Here is a 22,928-nt window from a genome sequence, read left to right as displayed (position 1 = left end):
ACATTTTCTCTTACAAAAAGGCTGCAAAGTGTGTTCCTTAATTCTTAATTTTGATTCATTTAAATGAAATATTTTTTCCATATTTAATTATTTAATAATATGAATATTCTTTAAGAACTCTGTAAAGATATATGTTCTTAAAAAAAAAAAAAAACATTTTCCCAGATTCCAGCAAAGTCAGAATCCAAAGAAATCTGAGCTGTTGTAAGAGGGAGACACATTTTTTGATCACAGAGGAAGGAGAGAATTTCTGGATTAAAAAATCTATGTTATGTTATGGAGTAGACTAGAGGATAATGGTGAAAAACAACAGTAACAAAACACAAGAACACTTTAATGAACACTTCAGAATTTATGATACTAGTAGAATTAGGAAAATGCACACATTTTTAAGAAAAAAAACATTTTTCTTGAAATGCTTTTTCTTTGAAAATACAAAATTGAACTGTCTGTTTTAATATTCCAAAGCAAAAGATGATAACATTTTCACTATTCGTTTTAATAATTGAGATTTCACTTAAATTTCAGACTTCAGAACACTTCTGGGACATATAGGCCCAAAAAGTCAAACTATTTAATTAAAATATGTCATTTTTTTAAGTGTTCTCATAGAAGTAAACACATCTGTAAAAGTCAGACACTTCTTTCTTTTTTAATGTGGGACCATCTCATTTGACTGAATCAGAGTTTTTTTTTTTCTGTTAAAGGAAAGTATAGTTCAGGTTTCCCCTCAGCTTCTGCTCCTCTTTATTCTGCAAAGAAAACATTAGCAGATTGTTAAAAAAAAAACATTTTTTTTTTATGTTCTTTGATATTGTTTAGATTTCAAACTTAACTGATACCTCTGACGTTCAGGGTCATGGAGGACTCTGCCATCCCCAGTTTGTTTTCTAGGACTACTTTGTATTCTCCGTTGTCTTTTGGTCCCACTCGCAGGATTAACAAGGAGCAGACTCCGCATACACTTGTGATGTGGTAGTTGGTGTTCGTGTTGAGGCTGATGTTGTCGTGGTACCATGTCACGCGTGGAGCGGGATCCCCTTTCACGGCACAGCTCATGTAGCATTCATAGCCCTGAGGGGCTGTCCGCCTCTTCAGGGGGAGAAGAAATGACGGCGGTGACTCCAAGTTCACAGACCTACTCTGAGGCATGTTTACACGGAACTTTTCTGAAAACAGACAGAAATTATATAAATTATTTATGGATAAATAATAAAAAAAACATTAAAGATGCACAGATTTGGTGTCCAAACTTTTCTTCTGTTCTACATGATCTCAAATCTCTTTAATTAAATAATTCAGATGAAGTAAATTCTTTGATTCTAGCATTTCCATGTGAAATTCACTAATACAATTAGAATAAAATAAGTAAACAAATATTAATTCCTGGGCACAACATGTTTTTATTTTTTGTTGCATGTTTTGTGTGAAGTTCAAACTATTCTTTTTTATTTATTACAATTAATAAACTCAAAATTCCTAATATTTGTTTAAACTTTAAACTTTAAAGGAGCTGAATATAAAACGAACCTTTTTCCTTTCTGACAGCAAACACAGGGGACTCAGACGGAGGTGACAGTCCCATGTCGTTCTTAGCAAACACCCGGAAGTAATACTCCCGTCCAGCCATGATGTTAACCACTGTGAACTTGTTGTTAAAGAGGTTGTCTGCCGCTGTCCTCCAGGTGCGTTTAAAGGAGTCCCGCTTGGACACCATGTAATGCAGTCTGTCGTCTCTCTTTTCATCTGGAGACGGGCCCCAGCTGAGGGTCACCGTTCCTGGTGTCTTCTGGTCCAACTCCACGGGTCCTGGAGGCTTGGGATTGTCTAAATAATAAGTAAAAACAAGAGTTTGTGTCAATAAATGGCTTGATAATGGATTTTCTACTACTTTTTTTTTTTAGCTTTTATATTCTAAAAATAACAGAAATCTGTTAAATTAATTGTTTTTATTTGTTTTTTGTGCACATACCTATTGTTTTTTTTGTTTTGGACTTATCCTTATCTCACTGACTATACAAGAGAACTGGAATGAGTGACCCCTACCCCACTATGTTTCAAGCAAGATGTAGGCCTACCCAGTGTCCTAAAGGCCAAAATGCTTTAGACTTCTATTGAGAAGTGAACAACTATTTTTCATTTGTTGTATTTGTCAGAAAAAAACTGCTTTTATACATTTTACAACAAGTTTTTGATAATCCTATATTTTTTCATGACTTATTGTGCAAGTTTGTCCAAATATGAACTGATCAATCAAGTGACTCAATTATATTGTGGGCTCAAATGTTCAAAACATTTGATTGACAGATTCTCCTGAGCCCGCTTTCAGTTTTGGGTGTGGACTTAAATGGTTTGACCAATCACAAAATTAAAATTTAATACCTCGTTTCAACCTGTAGGACAGGGGTATTCAAATCCAGGCCTCGAGGGCCAGTGTCCTACATGTTTTCCAACCAACCTTCCATTGAAGCTCCTTATTGGCTAAACATACCTGATCCTGGAAATTAGCAGCAGATAAGGCAGGATTTCTGGAAAACCTACAGGAAGCTGGCCCTCGAGGCCTGGATTTGGGCCTCTCTGCTGTAGGTTTTCCAGAAATCCTGCCTTATCTGCTGCTAATTTCCAGGATCAGGTATGTTTAGCCAATAAGGAGCTTCAATGGAAGGTTGGTTGGAAAACATGTAGGACACTGGCCCTCGAGGCCTGGATTTGAATACCCCTGCTGTAGGAGATGGTTTTTGACTAAATTTTAAAGAATTTAACAAGTTTATTTTAATTTGTAAAAAAAAATGGCAATGACCAACAGACAACACTTTTAAAGCCCCATTTAGAGAGGGAAATAGCCAAAAAAAATGTTGATTTGGTTACCCTGTTAATTAAATATTTTGATTCCTTATTTTTGAGCAGGGATATTCACGTTATAGGTACCTGTCACTCTGATTTCAACATTAAAGCTTTCCTGCCCAACAATGTTCTTCACAGTGATGGTGTAGATGCCGCTGTCCGCTCTCTCAGATGTGGGAATCAGCAGCTGGGAGCCTTTGTCAGAATTGGTAATTGTTACGTGTTTAGGCACCGGAACGCCATCCTTTACCCAAGAAACATCAGGCAGTGGGGAAGCCTGTGGAAAAAAAGGATCAAACTGTATGAGTGCAATGATGATGTCATTTCTGATCATCTTTTTCAGCTTTTAAAGAAAATGAATGAATCTTCAATAGATTTATTTAATCTTGTTTTTTTCCCCTTTGATTTCACCATAAAAAAAGAATATAATCCTTCAAAAGGATCTGCTTCAGTTTGACAACTTATTCTAAAGACTGAAAAGAAAAAAAAAAAAATATATATATATATATATTTTTTTTTTTTTTACCTAAATAATGAATGAAAACCTTTTAAAAACCACAAACCTCATAATTTTGACTAAAAGGTAAAATACAGTAATTATTCAGTGTAAATGCTGTGTTTATGCACTGGACAACTTTTATTTTCTTGTGTCTCTTAACTACATCTGCTGCATTTTCTCAGCTTTAACACAGATAATGCTTTACTACTGCTGTACTTTAAAATATTTTACATTTAAAATTTTAGCAAGCTATTTTCCACTTCATTTTCAGACATATACCAGTGCATTAAATTACTTCTAACTTCCATAATGATATATTTCTACCCATGTTTATCTACAGCCTTTTCACCATGCAGCAGTTCATCAACTGCAGCCAGCAGGTGTGTCTGGATAAAAGTGAAAAGAGTTTAGGATTTATTACTTAAGGGAGCAAACTCTGTATAGGTCTACACGACAGGCAGGAGTAAACCTGAACTTTGGTAACAGTGAGATCATTTCTAATATGATTTAACTTAAATAATGACATGATGAATAACATACAGTTTGTCTTATATGTCTGTGATGCTCAGATGCAATTACATGTCCAGATAGTCTAATTTTGTATCAAGCATATAAGAAGGCAAGCTTTTATTTGAAAAAAAAACAAACAAACCCAAAACTTAATTTCCAAATTGCCCTTAAAATTATAATAAAATGTATATTTTTTTTACCACAAAGTTGACGTTGAGGCGAACAGTGTTTCCAGATCTCACCACCATAAAGGTCTTCATGTTGCGGTCCTTAAACTTGGGTTTTACTAACATTAAAGAAAAAAAAATGTTCTTAACAATGTGAAAAACATTCAAATAAATTAATAAACTTTTAAAAATTCTATTCTTTTAAAATTAAAATTGTTTCCTTGAAGATTAAATGAAATAATGTCCTTCTCACTTAAAGCAACAAGAACTTTTGAAATATTGTTGGACACACGCCAAACATTTTTACAAACAGCAACTGTAATAAGCTGTGTTTCCTACCAGGAGGCGGCATGGCGATGATGTACTTGTCAAAGCCCTGAGGTTTTCCATCACCTCCGTAATTGGTGGCTAATACTCTCACCCAGTATGTGGCCATGGCCTTGAGGCCCAGCACAGTGTAGGAAGTCAGAGTTATTGGGACTGAATTACAGCGGCTCCATTCAAGGCTCTCTATTGGTCTGATCTCCACATAATACCCCTGGGCTTCATCTTCCACTCCCTTCACTTCCTTAGGCTTCACCCAAGCCAAAGAAAATGTGGTGTAGCTGGAGTCGGTTAATTTAAGGTCCCTTACTTTGCCAGGGGGTTCTGAAATTACAATGAGAGAGTTTGGGTTTTATTACATATTCTTAAAAGCCACAGAAAATGGATTTCTGCTGTGTGATCACTCACTCATAGGATCTCTAGCAATAACCGTGTCACATGGAATACTGGGGTCTCCAGCACCTGACAGGTTGATGGCAGAAACTCTGAACTTATACGCTGCTCCCTCAAAGACATCTTTGACGGCATATGTTGTATCTGTAGACAGTAAAGTAGACCCAGTAATGAATCATCACGGTTGGAGATCATTTTTTAATATGTGGTGCTGGCACACTGACAACGCACCTGCAATCGGCCCCTTCTGGTTTACGAGGCTCCAGTAATTTGTGCCTGCCTTATTTTTTTCCAAATTGTACCCGATGATTTTAGTTCCTCCGGTGTCACACGGAGGACACCATGACAGGTTGATACAGTCTTTAAAGGCACTGACCACTTTGGGTGTCGATGGAGATCCGGGATAACCTGAGAGACAGAAAAATGAAGAGAAAGGTTGAAAATGAAACACCATTCGAGGCGGGTTTAAGGCACCGCTGCTGTTAGACTGGTTACTTTAATGCTTTGATGAAACAAGAAAAGAAGAAGGAGGGAGGCTTGTGCCTCAGGCACAGTAATACTTATTGATGAAAACTGAAAAAAAGAACCATAACTTTAGACATATGAAGCATTCAGCACTGATAGCTAAACATATTTTCTCTCGTTAGCTTTAATAATGACATTTATCTGCACCTATAGGGGATCTGGCCCAATAAGGACTGTAAATCTTTGTTACTTCAAGACTGTAATAGTACTCACTTATAACTATATTATAAATTTATGAATTACATACTTTACATAACTACCTTCATGTCAGCTAAATACATAGTTAAGATTTAAATATTTAGATTTGAATTAAATATATAGTTCAGCTTTATTAATTAAACATTTAGCTTTGATCTAAATATTTAGCTGCAAAACTTATATATTTAGTTTGAAAAAATACAAATTTAGATTAGATTTAAATATTTAATGAGCAAACTAAATATTTAGTTGCAAAAGTTAAATATTTAGTTTGTAGGCTAGAAATTTAGCTTAAAATTAAATATTTAGTTAACCAACTAAATATTTAGTTACTAAATGTAACATTTATAAATATATGAATTTACAGGTTGAGAATATGCATTTGAAAAAAACAAAACCTGTTTTTTTTCTTCTAAAACACGCTAAATATCTGAAAACATTGATGTAAAAATTTTACATCTCTGATTTACAAACGGCACCCCATAATAAATCTTTTACTTTTTTCATTTGTGCACATGTTTGCAAATAAAAACTCGAGATATATAAAATGTTTGGCACTACTATAAAAATACTAATCCAGAAGAATCAGGCTGCAGCCTGAGACTTACGTAAAACACCAGCAGCTATGTCCTCTGTCTGCAGATAATCACTGACACCTTCGGCATTCTTTGCTCTGATCCGGTAGCAGTATCTCCGTCCGGGATCCACATCGGAATCTTTGAAACTTGGGTTTGCAGGGATCTCTCCCAGATTTGACCACTTGTTGCGGCCAATCTGCTGCCGCTCTATGATGTAATTAGTGATTGGGCATCCGCCGTTGTCTTTTGGCGGTTTCCATTTGAATTCGACAGATGTTACAGCACTTTCCATGACGTCCACGGGGCCTTGTGGGGCTGTTGGCTTGTCTGTTCTCATTCAAAAAAAGGAGATTGTAGTGTCTTTGATTTATACCATATTTTCAGAATGGGGCACACACAGGTTTATCGTTGTCAACTCACCAAGTACAATAAGTTGTGAAAATGCTTCTTTAGTTCCAAATTCATTCTTTATCTTTATTTTAACCTGTCCGCTGTCTTTTCTCTGACACTTAGTAAGACGTAGTTGGCTTTCTGAGTCTGATGTTGCAATCTTTACATTACTTGCCGACAAAAGTTCCTCATCATCTTTGTACCACTGGATGGTCATCGGCGCTCCACCTGAAAATGGCAGCTTCCATTCAGCATTTTCACCGGCCTTGATAATGACCGGCTGGTTAAATTTTCCCAGAGCATCCAGATCAATAGTTGGTGGATCTGCAAACCCAAAGCAAAAAGTTTCTAGCAAAAGAATATAGATATATTTTTGTATTTTTTTTTTTGTTGAGTAATTATCGCTAACCTTGAACATTAAGTGTTGCTTCAGATTTGCGTCCTTCAGCTTCAAAGCGATACACGGCGGCATCATCTTTTTTACAGCAGTCAATGATCAATCTGTGACAGGCTCCATCTTTGATGATTCTTACCCCATCCCCATCTGTTAGCTTGTCAGATAAAGGAAAATACAGTTATTTCAGAAATCTCACAGCTTAATATAAATACCGTTTGGTATCTAAAAACGTGTATCACATAAACGTATAATTCTCGAGTAGTGAACATACCAGCTTCCCATTCTTATACCACTTTCCTTCAGAAGTATCACTGCTCAATTTGCAGGACAGCTCTACTTTTTCGTCAACGTTAGCAACCGTATCTGACAGCCCACTGACAAACTGAACCCCTCGATCTGCAATAGAACATGCACAACATCTGTTATTTAATATTGTTAGAGCAAGAGAAGTCAGAGAATAGCCAAACTCAAGGAATCTTAAGCAAATCTTCTGGGGAGACGATAGTTCTCAGTTTACAACCGAACTGAATTGTGGGAAAAGTGAATTCTTGTATTCATACTGCATACCAGTGCTTAAATTGAAAATGTTAAACATGTAATGTGCTAAATTTAAGAAGGACTTATTACAGTATTTATGCTTTTATTACACTACACAAGGCTTATTATGGTAACTGAAACATCTTTATTGTTCTTTATTGTTACTTGCTTAGTACCAAATTAAAAAAATAATGATTTTTATTAATTTTTTATAGAGTTTGGCAAAACATAAAACATATATCAAAACCGAATCAAAACCATGACCCAAAAATCCAGGTTTGAGCTGACAGTGAATTGTTGCATCCCTAATATTGACTTTTGCTGAAGCTTGCCCTGTTACAGATTGCATGTCTCCCTCTAGTGGTCAATCTAGAGCTTTGCAAGATGTTTATCATTAATTGATTAAAGCTACCTTTTAATAAACAGATTTATTTTCTTTTCTTTAGGGCTTTTTTTGATAAAAAAAAAAAAAAAAAAACTCTATATTTAGCTGACTGTTTAATATTTTTTTTTTCTTTTTAACATCCCAATAAAATTTATCAATAAACCCACTTTTAACTGTGTGATAATGATTTTTTTTAATCCCTGAATCACAAATGAATGATAAGAGTGATAGAATGGACCTTACAGAATATTTATGCAAATACTAGGCACTATATTATCTATACTTTTAAAGACGATGATGATTTTTTTGTTGTTGTTTGTTTATTTAACAGATGTGGATTTATTACTGCTATTTATCATTTTAAAAACAACAAAATAAACCGGAATAAAACTTGTCAGCTCCTTAATCACTCTTGTCGAAAGATTTCTTTAATGATATGGATTTTTGCATGAACAGAGTTTTACCTTTCACTGCATCAGAGCCTGAAAGATCACTCTGTCCTCTCCTCTTTTTGGTTGTGTCAGCTGCTGCGCCTTTTCCATCTCCGTCGCCTGAACTACACTTATCCTGCCCATCTCCACCATGTTGATCCTCACTTGTCCCCACACCCAAACCAGCACCACTGCCATCATCTAAAGCCCCTTCACCACCTGCCCCTCCATCCAGTCCACTTCCATCTCCTGTACTTGAAGCATTTTCGTCTGACTCTGCGTTTTTGTCTTTGTCCAAATGCTGTGAATCCCCATCAGTTTTTCCTGTGATTTTGTTGCTTTGGTCCTTAGAGTCGTCATGTCCGCTTCCATTGACTGAAATCAATAGAACAATTATTCACAAATGTTGATCATTTTTTTTTTTTAATCTAAGTTCTGTGATTATATTCAAGAAAAACAAAACCGCTGCCCACCTCCCACTGTGAGAGCAGCACTGCTTTTGGTGACGCCAACAATGGCAGAGTACGTTCCCTTATCCGCCTTCTGACAGTTCCTCACTCTCAGGGTGTGCGTTAGTTTGTCTTCTGAAACAGTGATCTGATATTTTTCCCCGTCTTCCAGTGAAGAGTCGTCTGTCGACCAGGTGATTCTGTTGAGTGGCGCCGACAAGACGCACTGAAAGAGTGCGTCTTCGTTCTCTTTGACTTCAGTGCTCTTAATACTGGCGACAAACTCCACATCTGGCACTGAGAAGGAGAGAAGGATGTCATCCCATTCATTATAATCCATGCTCTATTTAACATAAAAAACAGTTTTTGTTTTACCTTGAAAGTCAGTCGTAAGAACGTTTGTGTCTTCAACGTCAACCTGATACAGACCAGCGTCTGCCGGCTCTGCATCTTTGATACTAAAAACATAGTTTATTCCTGTTTTTGTCAGGCTGTGCTTTGAGTTTGTATTATCATCGTATGAAAGATCTGCCCCGTCCTTGGCAAACAAAGATAGGTTAATTCATTTTTTTTAATTGCATTTCTCAGTTTTAGTCTAATATCACATTTCCTACCTTGTATATGTTAATTGAACTGTTGTTGTCCACAAGTTTCATGTCAAAGCTGAACTCGGCTCTCCCACTTGGTTTCACTTGAATTTGTTTGACGTTGTCTAGTTTCTCTACAACCTACAATCAGAATACTTTATTTATCCCAGAGGGAACTTTAGCCCCAATCACCAAGACAAAAATCTGAGCATGCAACAAAGAAGAAGCTTTACTATAGCAGGAAGAAAAAGTTTATTTATGCTCAATCTGCAAATATGACAACATAAAAGCATTTGAACGGAAACAGCCTTGAGAATGGCGTCCAGCAACTTTTACAAAGGAGAGGAAAGATACAAAATCAGACGTTTCCATCTCACATCATTATGTTTCCTTTCCCCCACACACCAAAATTGTCAGTCTTTCAAGAAAACGTTTTACAAGTTCCAACTCTCATTTTCTAAAATGTTCTAACAGGTATTTCCATGTATCAAGCTTTACCTTTGACTGCTCGTCTTCCATCTCCGTTTTCATCTGTTTCAGCTTTTTCAGCAGCCAACGGAAGTCGGTAACTCCAAAGTCCAGGCAGATTCTTTCGTAGTCCTTCTTTGATGCGCTGAGAAGAAGTTCCCAGAGTTTCGGATCGATTTCTCCCTCTTTCTTTGGTGGTGGGGGCTTTTTTTTCCTGACACCCTCACTGAAAAGAGAAAACCCTTTAACCAGAGGAACACTATTTTATTTCTGTTTATTTATGAGTATTATCTGATTTTTTTTCTCACGTTTTCTTTAGCATTGATCTAAAATTCTGAACTGGCTGCCCATTTTCTGTGGGGGAAACAATTTGTGATAATAAATTAAACAAATTTTAACACTTTAACTACCATTGCTAGTACTTTTGATCGAGGAGATTGGAATATCAAAAATAACTACTATTATTACAAGATTTCAGTTCTCAGAAGAGATTCATACCTGCTTGAGATTTCTTTTTATTGCCTACTGAGAAAATGAGAAAAATAAGTGAACATATGTTAAACTGAATAATAAATAGTATTAATAATGACATTTAGTCGATAAACTAACCATCAATGACAGTCAAAGTGGCGGTGCAGACAGCTTGTCCATACTCGTTGGTTGCAAAGCACTTATAGGCATCAGCTTGCTCGATTGTTATGTTGATAATCTAACGAAGCATGATGATACAAAGTTATAAAAAACACACGTCAGGTATATTTTTTGTCCTATGTTCCTCACCTCAAGTATATGTTCCTGGGTTCTCTGATCATATCTGGTTTTATACTTCTCTGGATCGTTCATCTCCCCTTTATTGCGGCTCCACGTGACCTTTGGTTTAGGCTCTCCACTCACCATAGCTTTGAAGAACACTTTCTTACCTGAAGCAGAGAGACCAGAATGATGATTCAGTGCATGTCAGTCAGTCAGTTATTCATCAGTGTGTTTCTCTACCCTCCTGAGTTGTCACAGCCATTGGTTTCCGCGTGAAGTCAGGAGTTGCCTTTCCTAGAGGGAGTTGCTCTACAAACTGAGTTACCATGACACCGGGAACTCTGGACCTTTTCTTGATGGCCGCTGTCAAAATGAGAGAAAGAGGAGATTTTAAGAGTTAAAACTTTTTTTTTTTTTTTTTTTCACCTCAAGTTTTTATTGAGTTTTGACTTATCAAATAACATTTACACGTTACATTTAATGTGTCAGGTTCCTGAAACAAACAAACAAACATAAAAAAATAAATGGTTTGAAAGGAATTCCAAACTAAAAAATATACCCCTTAAAGAAAACTTTTAATAATTGTGTTTGTTTTTAGAAACATATAAAATAGTATTTTTATTTATTTATTTATTTTTTAGAATTACAGTAATTGACCTAATATTTTTTTCAAAACTTAACCTTTATGAAAACATTTGTGTTTACTCTATAGCACGTGTCAAAGTCAGGGCCCCGGGGCCGGACCCGACCCGCCAGATCATTTTATTTTATTGTTATTAACAACCCGATGTTATCTCTCCCTGGTAGCATTTGGAAGCAACATTACGATCATGGAGGCTGAGAGACCAGTCATCATGACCTATGGGTTTCAATTTTGGAACACAGTGTTTTACATAATTGTTATTTTTTCCTTTAACTTTTAGTTTATTTCTAACTTGTATAATTATGACAAAATTTATTTTTTTGGAGAATAAAATATTGAAAGAGTTTAAGTTGATTTGATCTGGAATAATATTTCTGGCTGTTTTTATTCATCTTTATGTTAAAAAGTTACATTTTTAAAGTTTTACATTTTAGGTTTAGTGTGTTCAAAGCTTGTTCGACCCATGATTTAGGGTGTAGTTTTGGATTTTGGCCTCCTAGAGTTGCTTTTATCCACCAGAATCCCACAAGAGGGCACTATTTCCTTTGGTTTTGTCTGTGGTGATAGCTTCTGCAGAGTGACAGAACCTTAAGTTTCTTCAATCAAACAGAAATTGTCAAGTTTTCTGTGCATTTAACCAAAAGTTAAGAAAAATTTGTCACAGATTTTTTCAACTTTAAACTTTTCATCTGCAGAGTTTAAATAAATGCATAAACATAAATTTTCTGCTCATCCATAAGAATTATTTAAAGAGGAAAATGAGCAAAACACATTTGTCATTCTGTGTTTTCTGTAATCTGTCATCCTGAAATGAGCTTCTTTCTTTACAAGTATCGTAACTCATAATGAGGCAGAGTTGTTTCTGAGCTTTGTTTTTTATTAATCACCTCACTACAACCTGAACGAGTAAACAAAGTGTCATACAGCACTGTTGTGGTGCAGAATTAAACCTCACCACAAACAGCTTTGACTGAGACTTATCTTTTATCCAACCGAAGCCGAGTGCAGAGGCATAAAATGACATGCAAATGCATTTCTATGGCAGGTAAATAAATACATAAATTAAAATCCGCCAACTCACATTTTAAGAATTTAAATCAATCTAAACTGTATATTTTGTCCCACCTCGCTTTAGTAATGTCAAGGGCTAACTTATTTCATTTAGTCCTCTGAGTCACTTTGAGATTATCTATTCGGCATAATTGTTTTTTGACAGTCTCACTGTGGCTCGGGGGCATGTTTTGAATATTCATCACATGGTATGTGTCATCTCTCAAGGGGTTAGTTTAAGTTCTTAAATCATCTGAATGCAGACAGGATTCCCTGTCCCTAAAGCACTGATTTACAAATAATTCAAGTCAAGCAGGCTGTTGCTTCTCTTTGCTTAGCAAAACACTCCTGGAAGCACGGCTGTATTTTCAGCTGCAACAAACATCTTCTGTCAGGTATCTTTGTCACAATAAAGCCTTTGGAGTCACAGACTGATATCTTTAAACCAGCTTCCACTTATAGGGATACTCTTCTTAAGCATTATAACATGTAAATAAGGGTATTATTACTTAAGTCAGCAATATTTAAATTGGAATACTATTTATGCAGGGTTTATTTGTAATTTTGTAACACAAGTCAAAAGTCTATCTGTTTTGTTAAGTATTCCTACTCTATATTACCTTCCCACAATCCATTTAAAAATGTAAAAAAAAAACTATTTTTTTCTAAACTTTTAATGAAAAGGCTTTTTCCTGAACTCAGAGTGGATGATGTTCATGTTGTATTTTAATCATTTATTTAGTTTTTTATTCAACTACTAACAAATTAAATGAATAAAAGCGCACAAAAGCAAAACTGCATGAAAACAAATGCTAGTCGGTTTTCAATCAAGCTGAGCATGTGTTACGGTTTGGCTAAAACATTTTTTTCCTTAACATGTTTCTGATCCTTTTTGACTAGTAAATCCTCAAATCAATTCAAATGCCTTAATAAAAAAAAGTATTTTTAAAGAAATATTCCAAAATTGCATTACAAAATGTATAATAAACAGTCTATGTTTAATGCTCATGATCTATGATTATCTATTCAAAGGTATAGCAGCAATACACAGAAAAGTACATCAATAGGAACAATTAATTCTGAATAGTTTAAAAAACGTAATTATTAACATTAAGTTAATAACAATATATTAACCGATGCATCTTTAATTTGTTTAATATAATGCATAATATGTATGTAAACACAGCTCTTGGCTTTCAATGAGTAATTGAAGCCTTTTTGCTTTGTGAATTTGCAATTTTACAAAAATCTAATTTCCCCCCAAAAATATTAAAATATTCAAGTCTTGCTTTGTTCAAAATACAGCCATATTATTTTATTATTATTATTTATTCAAATACATTATGTTTTGATGACGTTGTATAACCTCTTACTCAAGAAAAATGTTCTTAAAAATGGATTTACCAGCAGGAGACGCTCACAGCTGGACTTACCTGAGCCTTTTGGATCTTCGTTGGCTGTTTTTGAACTCATTGTTGGTTTTTAAGTGTTGTTTGTTATGTCAGTGAATACTTCTCATGAGGCTGGGCAGAAACAAAAAACAGCAAAAAGTGTTATTACAGGTCTTAAAGACAGAATTTATGAACATGAATGCGTTTCAACTTTGCATTGATTTTTTTGTGAGGTTGGCTATTTTTGTGTCAATTAAGAAATCCCTTCTTTTTTTCAAAATTTGGATTTAATTTGAGTTGAAATTGTTTATTTGAAGCAATCAAAAACAAGCATAATGGATGTGCAATACAATCGACAGAGGATGTCAGACATAGGATAACCAGGCATCAAATTATAGATTGCTTGAAAGGGAGAGGGATGCAGTGAATGTGTATAATCCCATCCTGGCTCGACCTAACCATTTCCTTTACATAATTATCCGGTTAATAAGAACGTGGTTATGATGACCCCATTCCATTTGCAGGTACTAATCAATTGCAGCTTTCTTGTTCAAAAATGTTTTTTTTTCTATTTTTCAAGCAACTGAATTTATTATTGAATTACTATCTGACATGTTTTACAGTAACTCTAATGAATTTCATTCAGACCCTTCATAGGGTCAAGGTCACATGTCTTAATTCCACATTATGTGAACCAGAAAGACCAAAATACAGGCCCATGGACCAGGGAAGGTCAAGAAATGCTGCCGTCAAGCTTCTCGAGTGTCGTTGCCATATGACATCAGTCTGTCAAACTGGGGATGACTTGACTGGCTGTATGACACGGGAAGGCAGTTGGAGACAGTCTAAGACATTGTAAATGAGGAATGTGAAATCCCACCTAGTGGCTCACTCATTCTAAGTGCCTCTGGAGTCAACTGGCTGCCTGTACCAGCCGTATAACAGCTCAAAATCCAAACATAGAAGAGAGCTAAATGTTTTAAGCATAAACGTTTTAAGGGTACATATGTTGAGACACAGCAGAAATACTTTAACTACATTTTAATCTAGAAAAACAGGAAGTATTGGAAAGTAACTTGTTGGCACAAAAACGTTTTTTTTTTTTTTTAATTAACTTTGCAAGGTCTTGGCAAATCGGGTTTACTAGAAATCCTATAATATATACATATATATATAAAATAATTTGAATAATAGCTTATCTGTCAGAAACTAAGTAACTCTGAAGTGCCAGTGGATGTCAGTGACATTTTTGTTTAGAATGTCTAGTAATAAACTAATACACATAAAGGTTTAAGACATACATATAATTTGTATCTAAAGATTGACTTTTCAAGAGGCTATTTTACGTTTTGAGGCATCAGGATGGGTCGGATTGAAAGAGCACGCCTGTCCTTCAACATCTACAACCCAGCAAAAAGAGGCCTTTCATGTGTCATCTACTTCTGTGTGCGAACTGATCTAAGATTCCTGCTCAGTCCTTTGTTAGTCTCACAGAGACACTTGTGAAGGTCACGTTTCTTGTGATGTGGCACGGTTGAGCTGTTTAATCCAATCTATCCAAAGCATTTATCTACACTATGACTCAAAACAATGTCCCAAGGACAGAGCAATATAGAAACTACCATGGCAAGGAATTAAAGTAGCTTTGAGAGCTACAGCCACCCAATGGTCCAAACAATGACTATTTCTAAGTGGGTATAGATTGTTTGGTATCTTTTTCAAAGAAAATATAAAGTCTTTGCATAATTGTCAATGTCGTGAATTATAGCGGGGTTGGTTAGAGAATTAATAAAGGATTTATGATTATGTATTAAATATTTTTGCTCATTTTTTTTCTCAAAGTCCATAGCAAATGCATACAAATCATACATAAAATAGTGGTCTCCATAAATACATTTTAAAAAAATCTAAATCCAGCTTTCTTACAGGTTTTTAATGTCCTCAAATGTTTAATTTAAAAAAAAATAGAATAAAATAAGTGCTAGCTTTCCGTGATTAGTTCTCTGGATATTCATACAGTAGATCACTAAATAAAGTTCGTACTCACTTCTTGCCTCCTTTGCACAGATAATTCTCTGTTAGCTCCCACTCTTCTCACTATGCAAAACGTCAAATGTGACACTCCTTTTTGTTCCGTGATAAAACGCTTGGAATGCACAGAAACCCTTACATGGGCGGTTGGTGAAAACCCATATTACATCGCGGCAAAGGGTGGAGGTTCTTACGCATCGCTATGAAAGCGATCGCTTTTCTGATGGCACCAGAAATACATTATGACCGTTCATTTAATCTGGTTTGATTACCGTCGGGTGTCGGGAATAATGCCGTGATGGACAAATGATATCATACAAGAGAGGAACACCACAGCTTGAACTCCATGATTTATTGATCTGAAGGACATAAGTGATACAATTTCACAGGTAACAGGCAAACTGTAAACGCAAAGGCCTTTGATTGCCAACTTCATGAGATATTTTTGAAATTTGACTACTCAAGTATTGGCTTTATTGGTCAATAAACATTCACATGAGACATTTTATATAGTAAAACAATCCCAGATTGATGTTAGTGCATCAGCTCTTCCAATTATCTTCTGTACTCGACGTTAACAAATTCTCACAGCGTGCCTGTGGTATCTAAAGCGCCACACTGCACCGGCTGCCACATTATAAAAATGTTTGTAGCTTGTGTGGCCGTGATGGGATGAACACAGAGCGGGATACGTTTTTTGGCTTCCACAGTCAGAGGTTAAATACGCGTGACTTATCTGGCTATTTGAAAAGTCACCCAGAATTCTTTAAGAGACCGGCGCAACTGCGAGTAAAACCTGATAACGTGTGAAGATTAGCACAAATGTCATTTTTGCCCTGTGAGGGGAAGTGAGGTAAGCGTTTCTGTCAGATGATATATGCTTGCTCTTCAGGGCTGAGTGGGTAGGGGACAGACTGCATCTAGGTACTCTGCTTATTAAAAAGAAAAGAAAAAAAAAACGAGACTTTGATTTATTCTTAGCTGCACACTTTAAAACTGTTTTCAAGAAACGAGGCAGGAAGTTGAGTCCCACTAAACTAAATCAATGAGATGACTCTTAGAATGCAAAAACTGCTAAAAAAAAAAAAAAAAACTGCAGCAAATTATCTATCTTACTATTTAAGTAACTATTTTACCACTTACCATGAGGAGATGCATTTGCAGAAAGCATCGTAGACCTAAAACAGCATCGGTGAAGGTGACCCATCACTTCCATAAAGTTTCAAAGTATTCCTGATGGTCTCTTAAATAAGATTATGCAGTTTAAGCCAAAAATTTTAAAAAGTAAAGTAAAGTAAAGCAAAAAAGTAAACTAAAACTGTTGTTTTCCAGGGCATAATTTCTGCAGAGCTGCTGGAGTTCATTGGAAATTCGCCTCCAAGTTGTTGTGTGTGGGACTGTTGGCACAGAGCTAGCCCACCCCCACTTCCCATCACCCATCTGTTTACACTCTCTCCTGTTAGCTTACAGTCCCTCACGTCCTACAGTTTACAGTCAAATTCCAGCTCAGACGAGGAAAAATAAGATGTACATGGGTTTAGTTGCCTACATGAGTAGCATCAAAATGCAGTGGAGCAGGGGGCTTGTGCCCCCCCATCACAAAGAAGCTCTATTTCAAGCTCATTTCTTTTTTTGCTTGCTCTTGATTCACAATGACTTGAAAAGAAAAATGTTCAGAAATGCAATTTTAAACCTAATTTTCTTGTTTGCTCCAACATCAGAAAAATACCACTAGAACATAGCTAGCAAGTCCAAGCAGGCCCCATGGTTTAAAAATGGGCAGGAAATATGGGCCCCAATTAGGATTGTCAGCAGTTTCGTGGTGGCCCCACCTGTGTTTGCCCACATTGGGTTAAGGGGGGACTCAGTGGGCCAGCTCGCTTCGCCGCCCAGGGTCACAAAAACAGTTAATTTAAAAAACGACAGGTTTGAAGCACTGCTGTGACTTTTGTAAATAAAATACTTACATACCTGTAATTTTAAGCTCAAAATTAAATAAGGTCACATCACCCACAGCTAAGACGGCTTAAATTGTGTAGATTTCTGAATCATGGCTTAGTCCTCTGAAGGCAGAATGAAGTGTAGAGAATTGTCTCTGTTTGGATTACTTTAACCCAGGGGGGATACTGGTTCATCATCTTTTAGATATATTATACGAGGCGCATGATACCAGCCTCAAGATAGGGATTTTTTAGGTGAATGCGTGATGCTGTGTTTTATTCATTTATTTATTACAATAGGAAATTCACCTGGGATAACGGATAGGTTTGAATGTGAAGATTAAAAAAATATATAAAAAATTAAATCTGTATTTTAAGTTTTAAGGAAAAAAATAGAGTGAAATTATGTGTATTAATCTGATTTTATGATTCTTACCTCATGGAAAACCCCACGAAGCATCGTTTTGCAAAAATAGTTTTTAAGTATAACAGAAAGGCAAAACTCCCTAATATATATATATATATATATATATATATATATATAGTAAAAACAGCTCTAAATATTGTCACTTAATTCAAACTCAATTACTGAAGTCATAGCGGTAGTTTTTGAACTTGACTGCAGATGAAGGACTGGGATCTCCATCTCACATTCATTCATTGCTATAAGACCTCTGACACACAAACACACTTCTTCTGGGATTTTGCTTCACTGTATGTTCAATCCGAAATAGATGGTAAAAATTATAAAAAAAATAACTCATTAAATATAAATATAGTCGGTTATATTTATTTTAGCAAATAATTTACTTTATTTAACACCATAAGCTAGAAGTAGTGTAAGAAAATAAAAAATCCAATCTGCGGTGATGAGAAATCCAAAAGAGTGAAGATGTATCTAGAGGTTTCTGTCTTAGTTATTACATCCTGTGAGAGATTAACATGAGATTTGCAAAGGAATGCTAAACAAGATTGTTTTTTTTCTACTTTCTCTCTCAATGTGCCGGCTATCATGATATCAGAGGTCTCCAGGGAGTTGCTTTTCCCTGACAGGTGTTTCTGCACAGATGGTAGTTGTGTTTCTTTCCATGAGTCACGCTCACTGGTTTGCTGGCTGAAACGTCCTCTAGTCTCACATTCTGACTCTGTCCTGATTGCTGCCTGTTCATAATGTTATAGGCTACAGGAAAAATGCTGTCATCTTTAGACAGTTTCATTTGATCCCAGTTAGTGATTAAGTGGATTCAGAAATCTTCATCTTTCCCTCAGGTGGAGTTTCTGATATGTTGAAGAAACACTGACACGTAAATGTTCTTATAGCTCCGTACTTCTGGATTTCTCATTTCTCTCATTAGATTTCTGTTTTCATAGCAAGAACAATAAGCAGAGACCTGGCCTCTGCAGCAGCAAATGGATTTTTCAGTTGGATATTTATTTCCCCTGTGTCCATCCACAGGCAATCTTTGAGCAGCAGTCTGCTGTGATTGGGCCCCCTTGAGATCTTAACTCCTACTCCATCTCTGAGCTCAAAGCTGTCCTTAAACCGACTGACAGACAGAGACTGCAGAGGTGGAAAGGCCATCTTGAAATGTTGGCCCACTTTGATTATCAAAGGCTTGAAGGACTTAGAAAACCTGTCTTTTCTAAACGTAAGTAAATCTTTAGACGACAAAGCACAAGTCAAGTCATAGCTTTATACATTTTTATCACTGTAGTAATTCTCTATTACACCCAATGATTCTTTTTCCATAGGAGTCTAATATCCTTTGATGTTGAATAGTAAACTACCACATTTATGTCTCTATTATGTTGTGTTTTTTTTTTCAAAACTAGTCAATAAGAATAAGTTAAGACCATAACCATTTCTTTTTTTACTACAAAGAAACTATTGTGAATAAAAATGTATCTGGTGCTCTTACGACAACTTCTCCAGCTGTTTTGAGTCAAGCTCATTTTCACTTCTTCTACTAGTCCATTCCAACCAGTCCTCCAGTTGTTTTTAGCCACGGCCAAGTTCACCTTGAGTGAGTTCTTAGATCAATGCCACATCAGTTGAGTTTCTAACCTTTCTTTCTGGTTCAATTACTTTTTCCATCAAAGAAAAACAGTTTGTGAGATTCAGTGTGACATGAAACTGTTAAAAAAGGGGGTTCTCTTTTCCCATTTTTACTTTAAGTGCATTGATTAAAAAATGTTAGAGCAATGTCTTCCTCCTCCATATGACATCATGCTGAACAAGCACTCATAGCTTTTCTAATTTAGGAGCTTTTGTTGCTTAAAGTTCAGCCAGAATTGGAGCCTTGCCAATGTGGAGTAGCTGGAAGGGATTCAGGTGGGGTTGCAGCAGTTTTTTAAGCATCTTTAATCAGTTCTTTCCATTATTCTCTCAACTTTTCAAATTTTGCTTGTTGCTCTTGGGCAATTTCATGCAAATCCATCCTGATTCCACCTGCCCTTTTTTGTTTTCCTTGTTGACTTTTTGCCCTTTTGCACAGCTTCATCAGCTTAATACACACACCCACACAATTCATCACACAGACAAGAGGCTATGAAGCAAGTGTAAATATTCATGCTTGAGAAGCAAAGATGAATAATACGATCCAATCATGTAATTCATAATCAATTTAAAAGAAAATCTCCTTTCTTTTCAGTCTTTGTTCATTATCTCTCACCAATATCAATTAATATGAACTGTAAGTCTCTTGTGATGTCTCTGCACAAGCAGTCAATTCCTTTGTCCACAATAATGAAGTCCGGTGAGTGAGCCTGTTCTCAGACATCTCAATCCCAATCATTATCACTTTATAACAATGGGATCATTTTTCAAACCATAGAATATCGAAACGTTTGATGTGATACAGGATATTTTTTCTTTACCCTTCACTCCTATTATTTAAGCTAACTATTTACATTAGTGATAAAAGTTCTTAGATAGTAGTTAAATACATTTTTGAAATATGCTTTCTTGTAAACTTAAACATTGACATGCCCTCTAGGCTGTATACAATTCTAATACCTGGTAGTCTGGTAATCTGCTTCTCAAAATAAAAATATAAATAAAAAATAAACACTAGCTTCATCGTTTTGCAATTCTGAAGCTCTTCAAGTTTAGAAAGATAGTTTATTTGTGATGGTCTATTTGTAGGTTGTATGGCATGGTATCTCTAGGATAAAGGTTGAAACTGAGAATTTGACGTTAATGTTATTCTCCTCTCGGTTTCTGAGATGGCTGATCAAGTTATTTTTGTATTTGCTGTTGGAGATGGATGCTTCAGTTGTGTCTCGTTTTTTTTTTTTTTTTCATTTTTTTTTTTTTATTATGCTATGTACAACACCTTGAGTTTGAAAGAAGCTTATCAAATAAATTAAGATAAAACAGACATAAGATTGTCACAACCCGGCTGATTTATTAAAAGTTCTTGGAAATGTGCTGGTCCATTTCCAGTTATCATGGTCAGAACACAAATATGGAGACATTACATATCCAGTGCTGGGACTGTGGGGGATTTTGATGTGACCTTTTCTTCTTCCTGTTGTTCTGGCTTGTTGCTTAGAGGTCCACTTGTTGTGGAGCTCATAGCAAAGCTGTGGGGCTTTCAGCCCTGGCAATATACTGCAGCTGTTGTTACACAGTAGAGCATTTTAGGATGGACAAACACATGTGTGTTCACACATAGACACTCAGAGAAATGTACATAAATATACACTATCTCCTTTACATTACCTATAAAGGTAAACGTCACCTCAGTGTATTTATAAAAAAGTAGTACTTCTTAAACTATGATATGCCCTCTTTATTATTTATATGACTATAGATCTCCGTGTTGACTTTATTACTTTTTCTGGTAGTTGTCATCACACTTTGCTCAAATAAACTGCACACACAAAAGTACAACAGCTGGTTTTCTGTGACACTCCATTTATCGAAATGAGAGTTCTGGGTCTTGGAGTTATGCTAACCTGGTGAAAGAAGAGGAAAAAGTGAATGTTAATGCCCACTTTCAGTGAAATACTAATACACACAAACAAAGCTATGTAGGCTATGTTTGTATTTTTCTTCCTTTTTTTTTTACCTTGAATGACAAGTTTTGTTGCACATTCCACTCTTCCCAGACAATTTTCTGCGACTACAGTGTAGACGCCACTGTCTCTCGGTCCAACTGTGAGTATCATCATGGAGCAAACTCCACAGGTGTTGGTGATATAATAGTTGCTGTCGGTGTTGAGGCTGATGTTATCTTTATACCAGGTAACATGGGGTCTGGGGTTTCCCGTCACAGCACAGCTCATGTGGCACTCATAGCGCTCAGGACTTTTGTGCATTTTTAATGGAACAGAGAAAGAAGGAGGTGCCTCAAAGTTGCAGCTCTTGGATTCTGGAGGTGTCAACGAAAATTTTGCTGAATAGAAGAAAGGAACAAGAGTGTTAGACATAATGACATCTTGGTAGTTTTTGTTCTCTTTCTTAAAAGGAAACATTTAGACTCAGACCTCCAGAACTTCTTGTAAATTACTGCTTTCGAACTAGATTAGTTTAACTCTTTAATACCGGAGCTTTTGCTCCAGTGTGGAGATCCTTTCAACAACCATAACTTTTCAACCATTGATGCAATTAACGTAATTTCAGCATAGTCTGAAGAGGAGAAAATTTGCTTTACACTATTATATGACACATTACAAGTGTTGGATTTCGGCTCAAAGCCAATATGCAAGGTCGCTTTCTATGTGTCTAAATCAAAAGATTTACATAAATTGCATAAATGGTCAAAGAGTTTCAGAAGGTCGAAGAGTGTTATTTAGGTGTCACGGGTAGCATCTCCAGTCCTTATGGGTAAATGGAGTTATAAACTAAAGTATATATATCATCAAGAGTTCTCAGATAGCAATTAGAGGACTATTGATAAAAAAAAAATCTAATGACTAAAGCAAGGTTCATTCATCAGTTTTCTGTTCCTGTTTATTCCTGTTAAGGGGCACAGAGGTGAAGGTGGGGTGCACGTTAAATAACTAAATGCCAGTACATCTACACACACTCACTTTTGAACCAAATAGACAATTCAGAATCAACAATTAATCTAAGAAGCATGTATTGGAACTTGCATGAAGAAGACTGAGGTTGTGTCCGAATTCCCCCCTAATCACTAAATAGTGTGTTTGCCATTTTGTAGTGCTGTCTGAATCTACTAATTCCAAATCAAGTGCACTTGAAATTTCCCAGAAGTCTTTGCGTACATTGATGCTCACTAGATTAGCAGATATAGACCACAATGCATTGAGGTTGAGCAATTTTGAACAAAAAAACATGTTTAAAGCAATATTTGAATAAACCATTCGCATTTTCACCATCAGAACACAGTGGAGTCATAAATAAATGCAGTGAAATGTCTATTTTTATTGTTAATGTTTAATATTTATTCAATTTTTACTTTCGTAAAATC

The 22,928-nt window shown here is 35.9% G+C and overlaps 2 protein-coding genes across 2 annotated transcripts in view; both read right to left on the bottom strand.

Moving 5' to 3' along the window:
• Window positions 1–629: 629 nt before the first annotated feature.
• LOC112144927 (immunoglobulin-like and fibronectin type III domain-containing protein 1) lies at window positions 630–13,647 on the bottom strand. Its single transcript, XM_024269817.2, has 23 exons — window positions 13,562–13,647; window positions 10,676–10,798; window positions 10,463–10,602; window positions 10,292–10,391; window positions 10,181–10,207; window positions 9,991–10,036; window positions 9,713–9,908; window positions 9,242–9,355; window positions 9,003–9,165; window positions 8,652–8,924; window positions 8,212–8,553; window positions 7,097–7,221; window positions 6,838–6,979; window positions 6,459–6,752; window positions 6,069–6,365; window positions 4,969–5,145; window positions 4,753–4,881; window positions 4,360–4,668; window positions 4,054–4,139; window positions 2,929–3,121; window positions 1,531–1,827; window positions 843–1,169; window positions 630–752 (listed from the first exon to the last, which is right to left on the bottom strand). Exons 1-23 carry the CDS (start codon window positions 13,599–13,601, stop codon window positions 748–750), a joined length of 3,945 nt encoding a protein of 1,314 aa, XP_024125585.1. The 5' UTR covers window positions 13,602–13,647; the 3' UTR covers window positions 630–747.
• Window positions 13,648–20,753: 7,106 nt separating this feature from the next.
• Window positions 20,754–22,928, bottom strand: part of LOC112144557 (immunoglobulin-like and fibronectin type III domain-containing protein 1) — an 11,615-nt gene continuing 9,440 nt past the window's right edge. The window contains exons 23-24 of the mRNA XM_024269134.2: window positions 21,564–21,890; window positions 20,754–21,450 (exon numbers count right to left, since the gene is read on the bottom strand). Of these exons, the coding sequence (XP_024124902.1) occupies window positions 21,446–21,450; window positions 21,564–21,890 (332 nt within the window). The 3' untranslated portion in view covers window positions 20,754–21,445. The remainder of the gene's footprint in view (window positions 21,451–21,563; window positions 21,891–22,928) is intronic.

This window comes from Oryzias melastigma, linkage group LG5 (genome assembly GCF_002922805.2).
Source record: "Oryzias melastigma strain HK-1 linkage group LG5, ASM292280v2, whole genome shotgun sequence".
Lineage (NCBI taxonomy): Eukaryota > Metazoa > Chordata > Actinopteri > Beloniformes > Adrianichthyidae > Oryzias > Oryzias melastigma.
The sequence above is the reverse complement of the archived record's forward strand: the minus strand, read 5'-3'. Positions and strand labels throughout refer to the sequence as shown.

What these genes read in the sequence shown, in the direction of transcription:
- LOC112144927 (XM_024269817.2), bottom strand. Translation starts at nt 13,601, where the DNA reads ATGAGTTCAAAAACAGCCAACGAAGATCCAAAAGGCTCAG. An exon ending in TAAAAAGAAATCTCAAGCAG is followed by an intron (nt 10,037 to 10,180) that starts GTATGAATCTCT and finishes TTTCCCCCACAG; the next exon opens with AAAATGGGCAGCCAGTTCAG. An exon ending in TCTTACGACTGACTTTCAAG is followed by an intron (nt 8,925 to 9,002) that starts GTAAAACAAAAA and finishes TCTCCTTCTCAG; the next exon opens with TGCCAGATGTGGAGTTTGTC.